General features: G+C 41.8%; 1 protein-coding gene across 1 annotated transcript; it reads left to right on the top strand.

Annotated features, from left to right (window-relative positions):
* The first annotated feature begins 426 nt into the window (after positions 1-426).
* On the top strand, positions 427-14,800 carry LOC133378985 (vomeronasal type-2 receptor 26-like). Its single transcript, XM_061613597.1, has 5 exons — positions 427-690; positions 1,212-2,024; positions 7,348-7,575; positions 9,740-9,866; positions 13,890-14,800. Exons 1-5 carry the CDS (start codon positions 427-429, stop codon positions 14,798-14,800), a joined length of 2,343 nt encoding a protein of 780 aa, XP_061469581.1.
* The last annotated feature ends 546 nt before the right edge of the window (positions 14,801-15,346 follow it).

The raw sequence follows: 15,346 nt of genomic DNA, 5'->3' as shown, positions 1-15,346 counted from the left end.
CACAGGGGTATCCGTGCATCCATGTATTTTTGAAGCAGCGAAGACCAATGAAGCTATTGTAGTCTTTGCAGCAATTTCCCAGCATTTTACCAGTCTTTGAAGATATATATGATTACATCAATATATATGATTTTGTTCTCTCAAGGCTTCTCCTCTCCAGCAATAGAGTATACATCTCCACATTTTGTTCTTAACTGACAAAGTGATTTTGACCTTGAAACAAGCGTATGTCCTCCCTGCCCCCCACCCCGTACCACTTTACAGACCATTATTTGGGGATCAACTCTTGTGAGGTTTATATTGCCTGGAAAGCACCTTAGATTTCAAAAGAGAAAGAACGTGGTATTCTGTTTCCACTGAATGGTGAACAGCAGCGTGACACAACTATCTCCCTGATTCAGTCTTATAGGTAGGAGACAATGGCACATGCTGTCCTTCATGTTCACCATTCAGGAGATCAACCGGGATCCTCAGATCTTACCCAATGTCACCCTGGGCTACAACCTCTATGAGAATGATTTCAATGCAAGAATGACTTCTGATGCCATGGTAGACCTGCTTGCAGGCGGGGGAAGCACCATTCCGAACTATAGCTGTGGGAAACAGAACCTGCTGGCTGTCCTTGAAGGGGCCAATTCTGTAAACTCAAATCAGATTTCAACCATATCAAGCATCTACAAAATCCCACAGGTATGCATGAGAGATGGAGAGCAAACAAGAAATTCTCCAGGGGGAGTCAATAAGGGGCATAAGAATGTGAAAAAATCCTGAAGAATTATGGAATTCAAGCTCAATCCAGCCATTGCCAACCTGGCATCTTCCAAATGTTTCAGACTACAACTCCTATCAGCCCCAGGCAGCATGTCATGGGGCTCATGGGAGGTGTAATCTAACTTTAATAGTTTATACCAAACAAAAAGAATAAAATCAACACAAAAATACCATTTTCCATATTACAGCCCTCAAAGGCCATTATGGAAGCATATTCACCCAGCGGTAGTATGCATTTATTTTGCTTTCAGGAAATGGACTTGAATCCAAGAAACAAAGACAAGTGAAGGGACTGTATTCTGTTTTGTGATGATTGAATCCTATCCAAAAATAGAGGTGTGGAAGTATCCTTGGTTAAATATTAATAATTTCATTTCATAAATATTTTATCTGTGTCCTGAGGGCAAAGCAAAACACTTGTCTCTTCCTTTCCCCACTAGATCAGTTTTGGCTGTAATGCTCAGGTTCTTGATGATAAGACCCAGTTCCCTTTTGTCTACCGGATGGTCCCCAAAGAAGAAAGTCAGTACCCGGGGATTGTCAAGTTGCTCCTGCATTTTGGATGGAGGTGGATTGGTCAGTTTGCTCCAGACAGCGACAACGGAGAAAGATTTGTGAATGCATTGACACCTCTCATGATCAGCAGTGGAATTTGCATTGCCTTCTCAAACAGAATACGAGAAAAGAATCTGTACCAAAACTTCATCCCGAGTAAACCAAATATAATGTGGAGACAAGTCAATGTTTTTGTTTACTATGAGGATGCTCAGATGGGATGGGGTCCAATCATCACACTGCAACATAGACTCGAGAAACAAATTGGGGCCAAAGTCTGGATCACAACAGCCTTTCAGGACATCAATTTGAACTTGTCTTTTAATCCTGAATTCTTCCAGTACATCCATGGTTCTCTGTCATTTGTAATGTGGTCCCAAATAAGAACCAAACATGACTACTATGACCCATCCTCACCTGCTCTCAAAACGTTTTGGAGGAAAGCTTTCCATTGTTTATATTCAAAGCATGTGTTGTCTGTAAGGGGGTGGACAAGATGCACAGAGAAGGAGAACCTAGAGATGTTGCCCAAAGAGGAGCTTGAGAGATCCTGGTCTCAAGACAGTTACAGCACATACAACAGCATCCAAATTGTGGCTCAGGCCTTAAGTGCCGCTGTGCATTTGTCCAGATCAAAGCAGTCGTTGATGGTGGCTCGAAGAGGCAGCTTGGATCTTCAGAGGTTGAACCCATGGCAGGTATTTACGTTCCCTTGCTGCAAACTACAATCCATAGTCCCAACCCTGGACTCATCATTATTCTGGATCCAGCCTCAAATACTGTAGTGAGGCCATTTTTTTGCCCATTTCTGAGACAAATCCAATTTCTGAGGCTTTTGGTGACTATGGTTATTTCATAAGCTGTTCCCTATCCAGTTGTTCCTCCATGGTGCTCTCAGAGAGATCCAGCATTCTTAGCTGGACTCTCCTCATCTCTCCTGGGTCTTGAAGTTGCCCATCAACAGTGAGCATCAACAGTAATCAGGCACACAAGTCTCATGGCCACAGACTTTCCCAATGTGGTGGGATGTACTTTATTTCTATTTAAATTATGGTGATTATGTCTAAACTGGCATTCATGCCCTAAACTAGCACTTGCAACTTTTATGCAAAACTGTGTCTTCTTTTTTTGGGGAGATGTGCAAGTGGCCGCCCCAGTCTGGACGGAAAGGGCAGCCTTCACATGTGCAAGTTTCCACGTGATCTGGAACCCTGAGCAATGACTTGGAAGCCTGTGTGTGAGAAAGCTCCCCTCCCTTCAGACATTTCCACCAGGCACAGGGGCTACTTGGAACAACCCCACTTCCCACGCATGTACTGAAGTCACCTGTGAGTAGAACTGTGAGGTTCTTCTCTGCAGTCGAATTATTATTCTAGTTCTATACTATTCTCCTGTGGAGGAGAGAAGAGGGAGCCAGCTGTAAGTCATCTGGCCTGGTGAGATGACTCCCCTCTGAAATAGATTTAAGCCAGCTGCTGAGGCTCCTTGGAGTGTAACAAGATGCACATCTGGAGCTCTGTTGTTTATTTTTGACTTACTTGAATTTATTGATATGTTTTGTAAACTGACTTCTCTCCTCTACCCCAGTGCTTTTATTTTGAGCATTTGTTGTAAGCCCTGTGGAAAGGTGGCATGTAAATAAACCCAATCAACCAATCAATCAACCAATCAATAAATACAATAGAATGCCTGACTGGGCTTATGAGGTCTTGTGAAAGTAGGTGAAATGTGCACTGGTCCCGCTTCAAAGGCGATTAGAGCAGGGCTGAGATAGCCAATCTAGTTCCATATTTTCTTAATACTGGTGTTTTCCCAGTTATTCCAGTTTCACCCTTTCTTAAGAAAAGTCAAACTTTCTAATACATCCATGGGTGGGCTGTATTTGAATGAGAACGGGGAGCTGCCAGCCAACTGTTGTAACCCATACTGGCGCCTGCTGGTGAAGGGCAGGTAATAAATATAATACAAATAGAATCACAGAATAGTAGAGCTGGAAGGGGGAGTTATATGGCTATTGAGTCCAACCCCCTGCTCAATGCAAGAATCCAAGTTAAAGCATACCTGACAAGAAGGGTGCAATCCATGCCCCTATACCACATATAGCCTTTGCACACTCATTTGCACCACCCTCTGCACAGCCTTGCTTTTCAAAATAGTATTTTTAATTTGCCAAAGTGTTTTAATGCTCATTTTAGTCTCATAACTATCCTGTAAAGTAGTGCGATTATAAGAAGACAACAATAATCCCACCTACTTTATCGTTCTTAATAATCCATGAAAGCTTATGTAATAATAGATTTGCTAGCCTTTCAAGTGTTACTAAACTATTGGGTTTTTTTCTGCCGTAAGCCATGACAGCTCCCCTTTGTTTCAAAATGAACCAGAGTAATATATACCCACTACCATGCAATGAGCCTGTGGCAAAGAGAAAAAAATTAAATTAAAATAACGAGATCTTCTGGTGGGTTATTTTTTTAAAAATGTAATGACAAAGCTTTGCCAATTGGCTCACTGAAAATGAAAACGTGCAGGCATTATCAGGAATTATGAGCCTCAGAAATAAATATACAAAATGCACCTGCCTCACCAGTGTAGAATCTCTCTCTCCGTGTGTGTTATGTGCCTTCAGGTCGATTACGACTTATGGCGACCCTATGAATCAGTGACCTCCAATAGCATCTGTAGTGAACCACCCTGTTCAGATCTTGTCAGTTCAGGTCTGTGGCTTCCTTGATGGAATCAATCCATCTCTTGTTTGGCCTTCCTCTTTTTCTACTACCTGCTGTTTTTCCCAGCATTGTTGTCTTTTCTAGTGAATCATGTCTTCTCATGATGTGTCCAAAGTATGATACCCTCAGTTTCATCACTTTATTTTCTAGTGACAGTTCTGGTTTAATTTGTTCTTTTGTTGTTGTTATGTGCCTTCAAGTCGATAATGACTTATGGCGACCCTGTGAATCAGCGACCTCCAAGAGCATCTGTCATAAACTATCCTGTTCAGATCTTGTAAGTTCAGGTCTGTGGCTCCCTTGATGGAGTCGATCCATCTCTCTTCGGTTCTCCCATTTTGGCTTGGAGGCTTCTAGCATTCGCGTATAAACACTTGTGTACAGTGTCTCTCTTCAAGAGGCTTCGGAACTTGTGTCTTGGCTTGTGGTGCTTTGTCCATGCTGAATAATCCTGTGCCCCTCCCTGCGCTCACAATGCCTACTTCTACACGTCACCCATTTAAATTTTCATCAATTGTTTCCCAACATGGTTTCATGGGGTTGATATATGAAAATGGAAATGGACGGCCTTCAAGTTGATCCCGACTTATGGCGACCCTATGAATAGGGATTTCATGGTAAGTGGTATTCAGAGGAGGCTTACCATTGCCTCCCTCTGAGGCTAGTCCTCCCCAGCTGACCAGGGCCTGCTCAGCTTGCCACAGCTGCACAAGCCAGCCCCTTCCTTGTCCACAACTGCCAGCTGGGGGGCAACTGGGCTTCTTAGGACTATGCAGCTTGCCACGGCTGCCCAGGTGGCAGGGCACGTAACCCCTGAGCCACTCCCTGTGGTGTGATCTTTAGCTGGCCCTTGACACCCAGGAGGCACGAGCGGGGATTTGAACTCGCAGACTCTGGACTCCCAGCCAACATACAAATGCTGTTACCCAGGTGGCAGTTATAGAGCTTTCAGGATGGAACGCTCAGAGGGGCTTCGTTTGCAGAAGCTAAGTCGTGGTGGTACTGTCCTCCAGGTTCAGGCCATGTGATGCCAATGTGTCCAGAGAGTAAATCCAAAAGTTCTCCCTTTTAGTCAATGCTGCTGGATCTGCTGGCATCTCTATCGCTGTAATGGAAAAGTCAAACAGGCTGTGACCCTCGATGTTAAAATGCTTTGCAACTGGTTGCTCCACTTTTTTGGTCAAGATTGCCGACTTGTGGTTCCTGAAGCGCGTGCGTAGGTCAGTTGTGGACTTTCCTACGTATTGGATATGACATCCTGGTCTTTTGCACTCGATGATGTAAACTATATTGCAGGACCTGCAGGTGATGCTCTGTTTGATGTAATATTTCCTGCCTGTCCTAGTGCTTGTAAAAGTGGCTGTCTCCCTGAGGTACACACAGGTGATACAGCGTTTGGAGTGACAAGGATGAGAACCTGGATTGGTGATAGGTGGCTTAAGCACAGCTCTCACCAACAGTCTGTGCAAATTAGGAGGTTGGCGAAATGCTACCACAGGAGGCCTGCTGATGGCTCTGGTAAGATGTTCAGAGTTTGCCAGCAATGGGTAGCTCTCCCTGATTGCTCGGTGATAGTTAGGAGATGCTGAATGGAAATCTACCACAAATTGAATCCATTGCTCTCTGCTGTTTGACACTTCAGTACGATGGAGGAGGTTTTCTCTGGACAGAATGGACGCTCGCTGGATGTTGCAATTCATAATATGTGGAGAATATCCTCTTCGAAGAAGGTGTTCTTTAAGTTCACTGATCCTTCTCTGGTATTTATCTTCAGTGTTGCAAATAAGTTTGATTCACAGAGCTAAGCTATACACAATGTTCTTCTTTATATGCCTAGGATGGCAGGATTTCCAGTTTAAATAGGTGTGGGCATCAGTGGGTTTCCTGTAGAGATCAGTGGCTATTTTGTTGTTTTCAATTGTGAGAAGGACATCCAGAAAAGGAATGTGCGGAATGTCATTTGTACTATTAAATGTAAACTTAATAGAGGGATGGATAGAGTTGATGTAATTTTTAAATTGTTCCAAACTCTCTTTACCATTTGTCCAGACCATAAAGATGTCGTCAGTGTATCACCACCATATAAGTGGTTTGTTGATGGCCTTTTTGAGGATCTCCTGTTCCAGTTTACCCATAAAGAGATTTGCATATGATGGAGCCATGTGAGTCCCCATAGCTGTGCCTTGTAGTTGCAGGTAGTGTTCTCCATTGAATGTAGAGTTGTTACAAGTCAGGACTAGTGTAGCTAAAGTTGTGAGAACCTCTGCTGGAGGATTGTTCATATCTCTGGTGTTAAGGAACTCATTTAAAGCCTGAATCCCATCATTATGTGGTATATTGGTGTAAAGAGATGTGACATCTAAAGTAGCTAGCATAGTATTGTTGTGGAATTGATACTGCTTGTTTAAAGACTCAATTTTAAGCAAGAAGTCCTTGATGTCTTTGATATACGATGGGAGATTTTGCACCATGTTTTGTAAATTTAAGTCAATGTACAGAGAAATCCTTTCAGTAGCTGTGTTGTTACCTGAGACAATTGGGCGACCAGGATTGTTGGCTTTGTGGATTTTAGGCAGCATGTCAAACCTTCCAGGGGTGGGATTTGGATTAACAAGGAGATCAGCAGTTTCCTCTTTAAGAAGTTTCCTGCTTGTAAGGTTTTTATAGATGTAATGATACAAGTATTGAGATCTGTGGTGATGTCTTTGTCAAGAAATCTGTATGTTGTTTCATCCTTTAGTTGTTGTTGTTGTTGTTATTATTGTTATTATTGTTATTGTTGTTGTTATTATTATTATTATTTATACCCCACTCTTTTTCCAAACTGGAACTCAAGGCGGTTTCCAGATAAAAATAAGTACATATCAATTAAGAACAGCCTTCGGGCTGTGGGCGGTATATAAATCGAATGAAATAAATAAATAAAATAAATATAAAACATATAAACATATAAAATCAGCATTAAAACAGGATTAAACTATTAAGATGTTACAACCAGTTAGATATACTCTTAAAATACTGCAACCCAGTTTAGGACCATACAAGCAAAACAATAACATACAGCATCCTCTTCAGTCACTACCCTTAAAACCTTCAGTTCCAAAGGCCTGCCGGAAGAAAAAAGTCTTTAGCTGTCGGCGGAAGGACTGCACAGAGGAGGCCATTCTTGCCTCCCTAGGGAGGGAGTTCCAGAGCCTAGGGGCAGCCACCGAAAAGGTTGTCTTTGACCTTCTGCTATATAGTCTGTAGTGTTAAGTACCACAATATGCTGGTGTTTTCTCTGTCAATCCAGCTTCACCCTTTCTTAAGACAAATCCAGTTTTCGAATGCTTCCGTGGGTGGCCTGCATTTTGATGAGAATGGGGACCTGCCAGGCAACTACGATATTGAGAACTGGGTGATGTTTCCCAACAAATCTCGTGTCAGAGTGAAAGTTGGGAGCATAGAGAGAGGCGAGTCTGCTGATATCAAGCTCACCATTAACCCCGAAGCCATTGTGTGGCCGAAGCAGTTTAATAAGGTAGGGGACACTTGGTTGCATGTGACATCTGTTAAGCTCTGATACTGTAATTTGTTGACTAATTCATATGGGATTTTGCTGACAATCTTTTGCGCACTACCTAGTGAATCAATCTTATTGAATATGGTGCAGTGGTGGGAACTGACAGCTCAAGGGGCCTCACCCTCTACACACCTCACACAGCAACTGTGTAACGTACGGAGCCACATGGATATGTGGGATTTTGGAACTCTGGAAAATCAGGGTTTACAGCAGGCCTGACACCAATGGCCAGTCATGGGCTGAAGGTCCTGGCAGCTCAAAAAGGCCCTTTACCAGCCTGACTCAGGTGTGCTGCCTTTACCACCCTCCATACCGTCACCCCACTACATCTGTTGTAGAGTTGGGTTTCTTTTGAACAGAAGTCCAGTTTAGTTTCAATCTGCAGTGCTGTGTGGCATTTTAATTTACCCCCAAATACAATCCCCTGGCACACGGAGCTATGGCTTTTTAACCAACTGCTGGAATGGGTCATTTTAGATACATAAATACATAGATACATAATTACATGTTAACCATCAGTCCATCAATCTTTCGGAGCCCACCAGATGGCCTCTTTATTGCGCATTCACGATGCTTTGTGCTCATGATGCTATTGGGGTGGTCACACATGTCCCCACTTTCAATGCTGTTTGGGGCTCTAAAGGGTTTGGGGTGGTTGCACTGCTTCATTTCCAATCAGTGCACACCTCATAGCTTTTTAATGCCACAAATGTTCTGGTTTATTTCTCTCTTTCCCCATTCCTGCTTTTGTTATGCCAGACCCTCCAGATAACAATAATGTGGTACCATTGGGGAAGCATCACAGAACAAACGAAAAGAAAAAAAAATCACCATTACGGCACCATTATTAAGGACATGTTGCAGAGAACACCTGCAATAAAGCACCACTCCAGAGGGGGCCCTTATTTCACAAAGCTGCATCCCAGTGGGGATTGTGGAACCTCTGAAATAATGTATGTTGTATACTGCAAGTACATCCTATGCCAATACATCTTCCACATACCCCCTGTCTTATTTTTAATTGAATTTAATAAAGAAAGAAAAAGGAATGGAAAAGGATGGTGAATAAATAAATAGAAAAAAATGAAAGGGAAAAATAAAAAACATATAATAACAAAAAGCAACATCAGCTTGAGGATACAAGAATGATCAATACAACCATATTAAGATAAACATCTAGTTAATATAAGCCCTCCAGATGTCCAAATAGATATCCACATGAAATCATCATCATCATCATCATCATCATCATCATCATCATTTGCTTTCCTTGCAAATCAACCCAAAGTGACTTATAACGATCAGATTAAAACCAACTATAACAAGCAAACCCATTGACACAGCACACGCAACACAACCTAAAAACAGATCAGCACAAAACAAGCAGGTCTTGCAAGACCTGCCCCATTAAAAGAGGTCACTGATACCTAAAGCCCTTCAAATTAAAGGCCAAAGCCCAGGTAAAAAGGAAGGTTTTGCCTGATGCCTAAAAATAGATAATGATGGTACTCAGGGTACCTCCCTGGGGAGACCATTCCACAAGCACAGAGCCACCACTGAAAAGACCTCGCTTTTGTGTTGCCACACTCCACACCTCCCTTGGATGGGACACACAAAGAAGGCCTCAGGTGAAGAATGCAGGGTCTGGGTTGGTTCAGGCAGTCCTATATGACGTCTATATGAAATATGTTCAAATTTAGCCAGGGAAGTCAGGTCCTCAGACCATTGTTCTTAGCAACCATAAGGGCTTGCAAAGTCCACTTTCATTGCCCTGTCATTCATACTACAGGAATACAGGTTAAAAATGCATAAGCATCTGCAAATATCAAGGATTTCTCACATAAAAAAACTGATACATATTCCCATTATTCTAGAAAGCTTTTCTTTCCTTCCTGTGCTGCCGGCTCTCATGTTGACAACCCCTTGATGCACACCAAAGAGATTTCCCTGCCATGCCATTCTGTCTTAAAAGTAATTCGTTGAAAAAAGGGTCTGGGGTAACTTGGGGTCCCTGGAAATAAAGATCCTGTTTTTGTCTTTTTGAAACTCTATGAACTATTTCCATAGACACAAACGCTCCTAACACTTTCCCCATGATGCACCTTCTTCTCTTTATGGCTAGACCGTGCCTCGCTCCAGGTGTACCAAAAGCTGTCGCCCTGGATACAAGAAGGTTGTTCAAGAAGGAGAGCCGGTTTGCTGCTATGCTTGTGCTCCGTGTGCAGAAGGGACCATCTCCACTCAGGAAGGTGGGTGAGTCCTAGGGAGAGGGTATTCCTTGGGAGAATATAAATAAGGCAAAGATTCACACAAAGACATTTTCAACTGAAGATTCTATTTTCTGAATGTGGACCCCTTCTTGTCTTGTATTTTTAATCTCTGTAATAGAGCAACACTTTGCAATTATGACAGCGACTCTAAAAAAAAATCATTCAATCCTCTATGGAATTGCTTTTTAAGGACATTTTAAAATATGTTTTGTTTTAATATGTTTTAAAGTCTTTAGTTTTAAGATGTTTCAGAGTGCTTTGAGTGTTTTTGTTTGCCACCCTGGGCTCCTTCTGGGTGAAGGGTGGGATATAAATTTAATAAATAATAAATATAACTTCAGTCTATGGCCTCTGCTTATTTGAAAGGGAGGTTTCCAACATTCCAACTCAACAAAGAGGTTGTATCTGTGAGTCTGGTGAATGAGGTCATTGCACATTATTTATTAAGCTGCCCCCTATACGAGTAGGGTTACCAGGTCTCCGGTTTTGTGGCAGTCTCCAGTTTTTGGGGGTCCCCTCCAGTTCTCCAGCTAGCACCCCTTAATCTCCAGACTCTCAGTTTCAATTTTTTTAAAAAAGTTTCTAGTTGGTCTGGTTCCTGAGATATACCCCAAAACATCAACCGCCACCCCACGCACGACTGTTACATCTGTTTTACAGATCTTTATAACAGCTCCTAGCTCTAACTACAACTCCCATCAGCCCAATCCAGTGGCCATGCTGGCTGGGGGTGATGGGAGTTGTAGTTTTAAAAAGTAACTTTTCCAAGCTCTGGCTCTAACCCCACCCTTTCAGGATTGTAGCCAATAAATGAAGCCAGGGTTGTGTCTTGTTGATCCAGGGATGCCTAGGCTTAATTTCAACATCAGAAAATGGTGGCTTTAAGATTTTGTAGTTTGCATAAGTAATATGGCTTAAAGTTTTTTTCCCTCTTGTGTGCAAGAGTCAGACCCTGGGCTATGAAATATGAAAGTATTCAATGCAATACTTGCTTTCCATGTACCTGGAGTAAACCCCATCAAACTCCATTAGGACTTACTTTTGAGTAGACATGGTTAGGATTGTGCTGTAAATTAATGGGACTTTTGAGTAAACATAGCACAGACTTGTGTTTCTGTTGTAAATCTTTCTCTCCCCTTCCAATCCTATTTTTAAAGCAATTAGGCAGGGTTTACCTAGGTATCACAGTTTTTATTATGTAGGAAACTAATACTGATTTTTTTTAAAAAAATGTTCCTCAATGACCAACTGGTTTGACAATAAACTATTAAATGGGGTGTATTTTTACACCTGCAAGTAAGTGTGTGTGTGTGTGTGTGTGTGTGTGTGTAGCCTTTCCAACAACCCTGTGAGGTAGGGTTGGTGATTGGAAACCAAGGCAGCTTACAATAAGAAATAAATCCCTTTAAAAACCAATAACCATAAAACAAATATGAACAGTTGCAAAACAGCTTAAAGTGGCATGATTCCAAATTTTGGGTTGGGTGAATGAAGTTTATTTATTTATTTTTATTTATTTATTATGTGATTTATATCCCGCCCTTCCTCCCACTAAAAACACGTTAAAAATAATAAAAACAGACTTTAAAATATATTAAAACAAAACATCTTTAAAAACATTTTTAAAAGCTTTAAAAACATTTTTTTAAAGAAAAGGTTTAAAAACATATTAATTCCAACACAGACACAGACTGGGATAAGGTCTCACCTTAAAAGGTTTGTTAAAAGAACAAATTCCTTATCACTTGAGAGTACAGTTTTCCCTGGTTGAGTAAGCCCCATAGAATACATTGGGACTTGCTACTGAGCAAACAAACATCGGATTGCACTATAAATATCTTTACAGGTTGTGTAAATAATGAACATATTTGATAGCCATGCTTATATAAATGTTTCGTCATACTGTGTCCCTATAAGTATCCGATTTCACACTATGGTTGTACAATACTTCCTCTACATTTTAAGTATGTCTTGGGGTGGTCATGGTTCTCCATTGTTTTCATCCTGAGGGGCAGATAGGCTGAGAGATGATGAGAAGCCCATGGTTGCCCACTACAGTTTATAGCTCATTTCCATTTTGAAAAATTAATTAAAACAATTTACATGCAGGCAAAATTTATTAACTGGATTCACACAATACGATTAAAGCACATCCAACTTGCATTTAAAGCGCACGACTTCCCCTAAAGAATCCTGGGAAGTGTCCTTTCCCCCTCACAGTTATAGTTCTCACCACTCTTAACAAACTGCATCCCTATGATTCTGTGGTGGGATTCACGTGCTTCAAAAGGGTGTTGAATATGTTTTAAATGAATGGTGTGGATCTGCCCTAGGTATGGTGTGCATTCAAGAGTGAATTGAAAAGAACAATTTTAAAAGATACTTCTTACTCTTACTCATTTCTCAGACCTATTTCTGGAGTGAAAGGTCAAATCTGTAAAGATGTTTGGAGCAGCCATGTTAAAAGATAAGGGCAGGGCATTCCAGGCAGGGGGTTGCCAACCCTGCTTGGATATGGATGTCTTTGCAGAGGATCCCTAGTCAAGGTTTACCAACAGCACAATACAAACTATATCTACTCAGAAGTCAGTCCTGTTGAGTTCTATGGGGCTTAATCCCTTAGTAAGTGTGTTTAGAATTGTAGCCTTCAGGAGCATCCATCTTTACTCCCCTATGTTCCCATCTAACATCTCCACAACACTAGGCTCCTTTGTCCCTACAGTGGCCTTCTGGTGACTGGCCTGGCCTGAAGGCACTTAAACCCTTCTTGCCGAAAGCAAGTAGGCTAGATTAAATGTTCCCTACCCAGGTTCCATCTTTTGGCTAAGATTTCTATTTTAATTTCCAATCAGATTTTTTTTTAATTGTATGCTCCAAGGAACTGTGATTGATGCTTAATGTATCATGCTTAATGACATCACTCAGGCCCACCCCTTGACATCACTCGGGCCCGCCCCATGACATCACTTGGGCCCGCCCCGTGACATCATTCCAGCCTGCCCCATGACATCACTAGGGCCCGCCCCTCAAATCTCAGGTTTTGGGATGCTTCTGACCTGGCAACCCTATATACAAGTCTCCAAGGTTGTTGTTGTTATGTGCCTTCAAGTCGATTACAACTTACGGCGACCTTGTGAATCAGTGACCTCCAAGAGCATTTTAGCTTCTAGGAACAGTTCTGGTTTAATCTGTTCCAACACCCAATTATTTGTCTTTTTCGCAGTCCATGGTATGTGCAAAGCTGTCCTCCAACATTTCCACATTTCAAAGGAGTTGATTTTTATAATTTTCTCTTCTACATCCTTTGCTCCTTATAAAACAAACCTCCCCTGCTGCAGATACTGTATGTACATTGCTAGCAGGCAATGATTAATATACAGGTGGCAAAATTTGCTCTATCTGCTAGAAAGTTAAGAGCCGGGCCTTAAAAAAAAAAAACTAGTGAGGTGAGTGGGACGTGCTCTTGCTCCACCATGGCTGTAGTACCTATGCATAGATTTGCAGAGAAGGTTAGTGTGCTTTTTGCCCCGGACAGGAAGTTTTATTTTAACTTTGCAGCAGCTGTTACTTTTTGTATGTTTTATGTTGTGTGATGAAATATGCTTGATGAAATACGTTAAATTGACATATGTTGACATATATTTTTTATATAATTTTGTATTTCTGTATGTACTGAATCATGGTAGCCTATGGCTCTAAGCAATAAAGATTCTCTCTCTCAATCTCCATTATTAATTGTATAAAGTCAGCTGACAGACATTACTTTGGGAGACTCAATGCAATGAGAGGGTTTGATGGATACTGCCCATTCTACAAGCCCTTTTGTGGTTTTAATCACTGCCTCCGTACATAGTGGTTGGGACAGATTGAAGTTTAAAAATATACATCTGCTTCCACTCTGTTCTGATTTGTAACTTTCACTCCTAAACATGTTTTATGGAAAGAAATAATTATTCATATGAGCTCGATGTTTGGTTTACTGAAGGCTCCTCGTCTTTTCAGATGCAGACCATTGTGCCAAATGTCCAGAAGATCAGCATCCAAACAAGGACCGAGATCAATGTGTCCCCAAAATTATCACCTTCCTGGCCTATGAAGACTCTTTGGGGACCCTCCTGGCTTCCGTTGCGATCTTCTTGTGTTTAGTCACAGGCATTGTGTTAGGAATCTTCATTAAATACATAGAAACTCCAATAGTCAAAGCTAATAACCGGGACCTCTCCTACATCCTCCTTGTCTCCCTCCTGCTTTCCTTTTTAACTTCTTTCCTGTTCATTGGCCGGCCAAGGAAAGTGACCTGCCTTCTCCGACAAATGGCCTTCAGTGTCATCTTCTCGGTTGCCGTCTCTTCTGTGTTAGCAAAAACTATCACTGTGGTGCTGGCCTTCCTAGCCACAAAGCCAGGGAACAAGGTGAGGAGATGGCTGGGGAAGAGTTTGGCCAACTCCATTGTCATTTCCTGTTCCAGTGTCCAAGTTGTCATCTGCACCATCTGGCTGGGGATCTCTCCTCCATTCCCAGACTCTGATATGCACTCCCAGACTGAAGAGATCATCCTGCAATGCAATGAAGGGTCTGTTGCCATGTTTTATGGTGCTCTTGGCTACATGGGCTTCCTGGCTGCCATCTGCTTCACAGTAGCTTTCCTAGCCAGGAAGCTGCCTGGGGCCTTCAATGAAGCCAAGCTGATCACCTTCAGCATGCTGGTCTTCTGCAGTGTTTGGGTGTCCTTTGTGCCCACCTACCTGAGCACGAAGGGGAAATACATGATAGCTGTGCAGGTCTTCTCCATCTTGGCCTCCAGTGCTGGCCTTCTGGGCTGCATCTTCATGCCCAAGTGTTACATTATTGTCCTGAGGCCTGATCTGAATACAAAGGAGCACCTGACAACAAAACATAAAGATGGCATCTGATTCTTCAAATGTTCATTTATGTCGATAGATGTCCATCACAGGGGTAATGAAACACACACGTTTGTCTTTGGAGTACAGCTATGTAGATATAAATCTCTCTTCATTTTGCATAAGTCATGAACAGTGAAAATGAATGTATGAGTGTGCAATAACCACATGCTCTTTCAACTTAATGGTTTACATTAATTGCTTTATCACAACCCGATTTCCATAGAATGCTCATCTGGAATCACTCTGACTAGGTTTGTGCAGGGTTTTTTTTTGCTAACGAATGATGTTCAATTGCAGCATGGTGTTAATGCCATCACCATCTGTCTGTATGGCCCTGTGAGCCCAAAGTGGGCCAGAACATATCAAACCTTTAGAAAGGCACATGAATTAAAAAATATATTAGAAGCAATTAGAAATAATATCAATAAAAGCAAAGAAAACCCATTCAACATTGCATAAAACAATTTTAATAGCTAAAACTAAATAACAGCATAGTAGTAGCATGCAAAACATTGTCATGTTCCAGACAATGCGCTTTTGTTCAATAGTTTGGAT

This window comes from Rhineura floridana, chromosome 3 (assembly GCF_030035675.1).
Source record: "Rhineura floridana isolate rRhiFlo1 chromosome 3, rRhiFlo1.hap2, whole genome shotgun sequence".
In the NCBI taxonomy this organism is placed as follows: Eukaryota; Metazoa; Chordata; class Lepidosauria; order Squamata; family Rhineuridae; genus Rhineura; species Rhineura floridana.
This window is presented reverse-complemented; position numbering and strand designations above follow the sequence as displayed.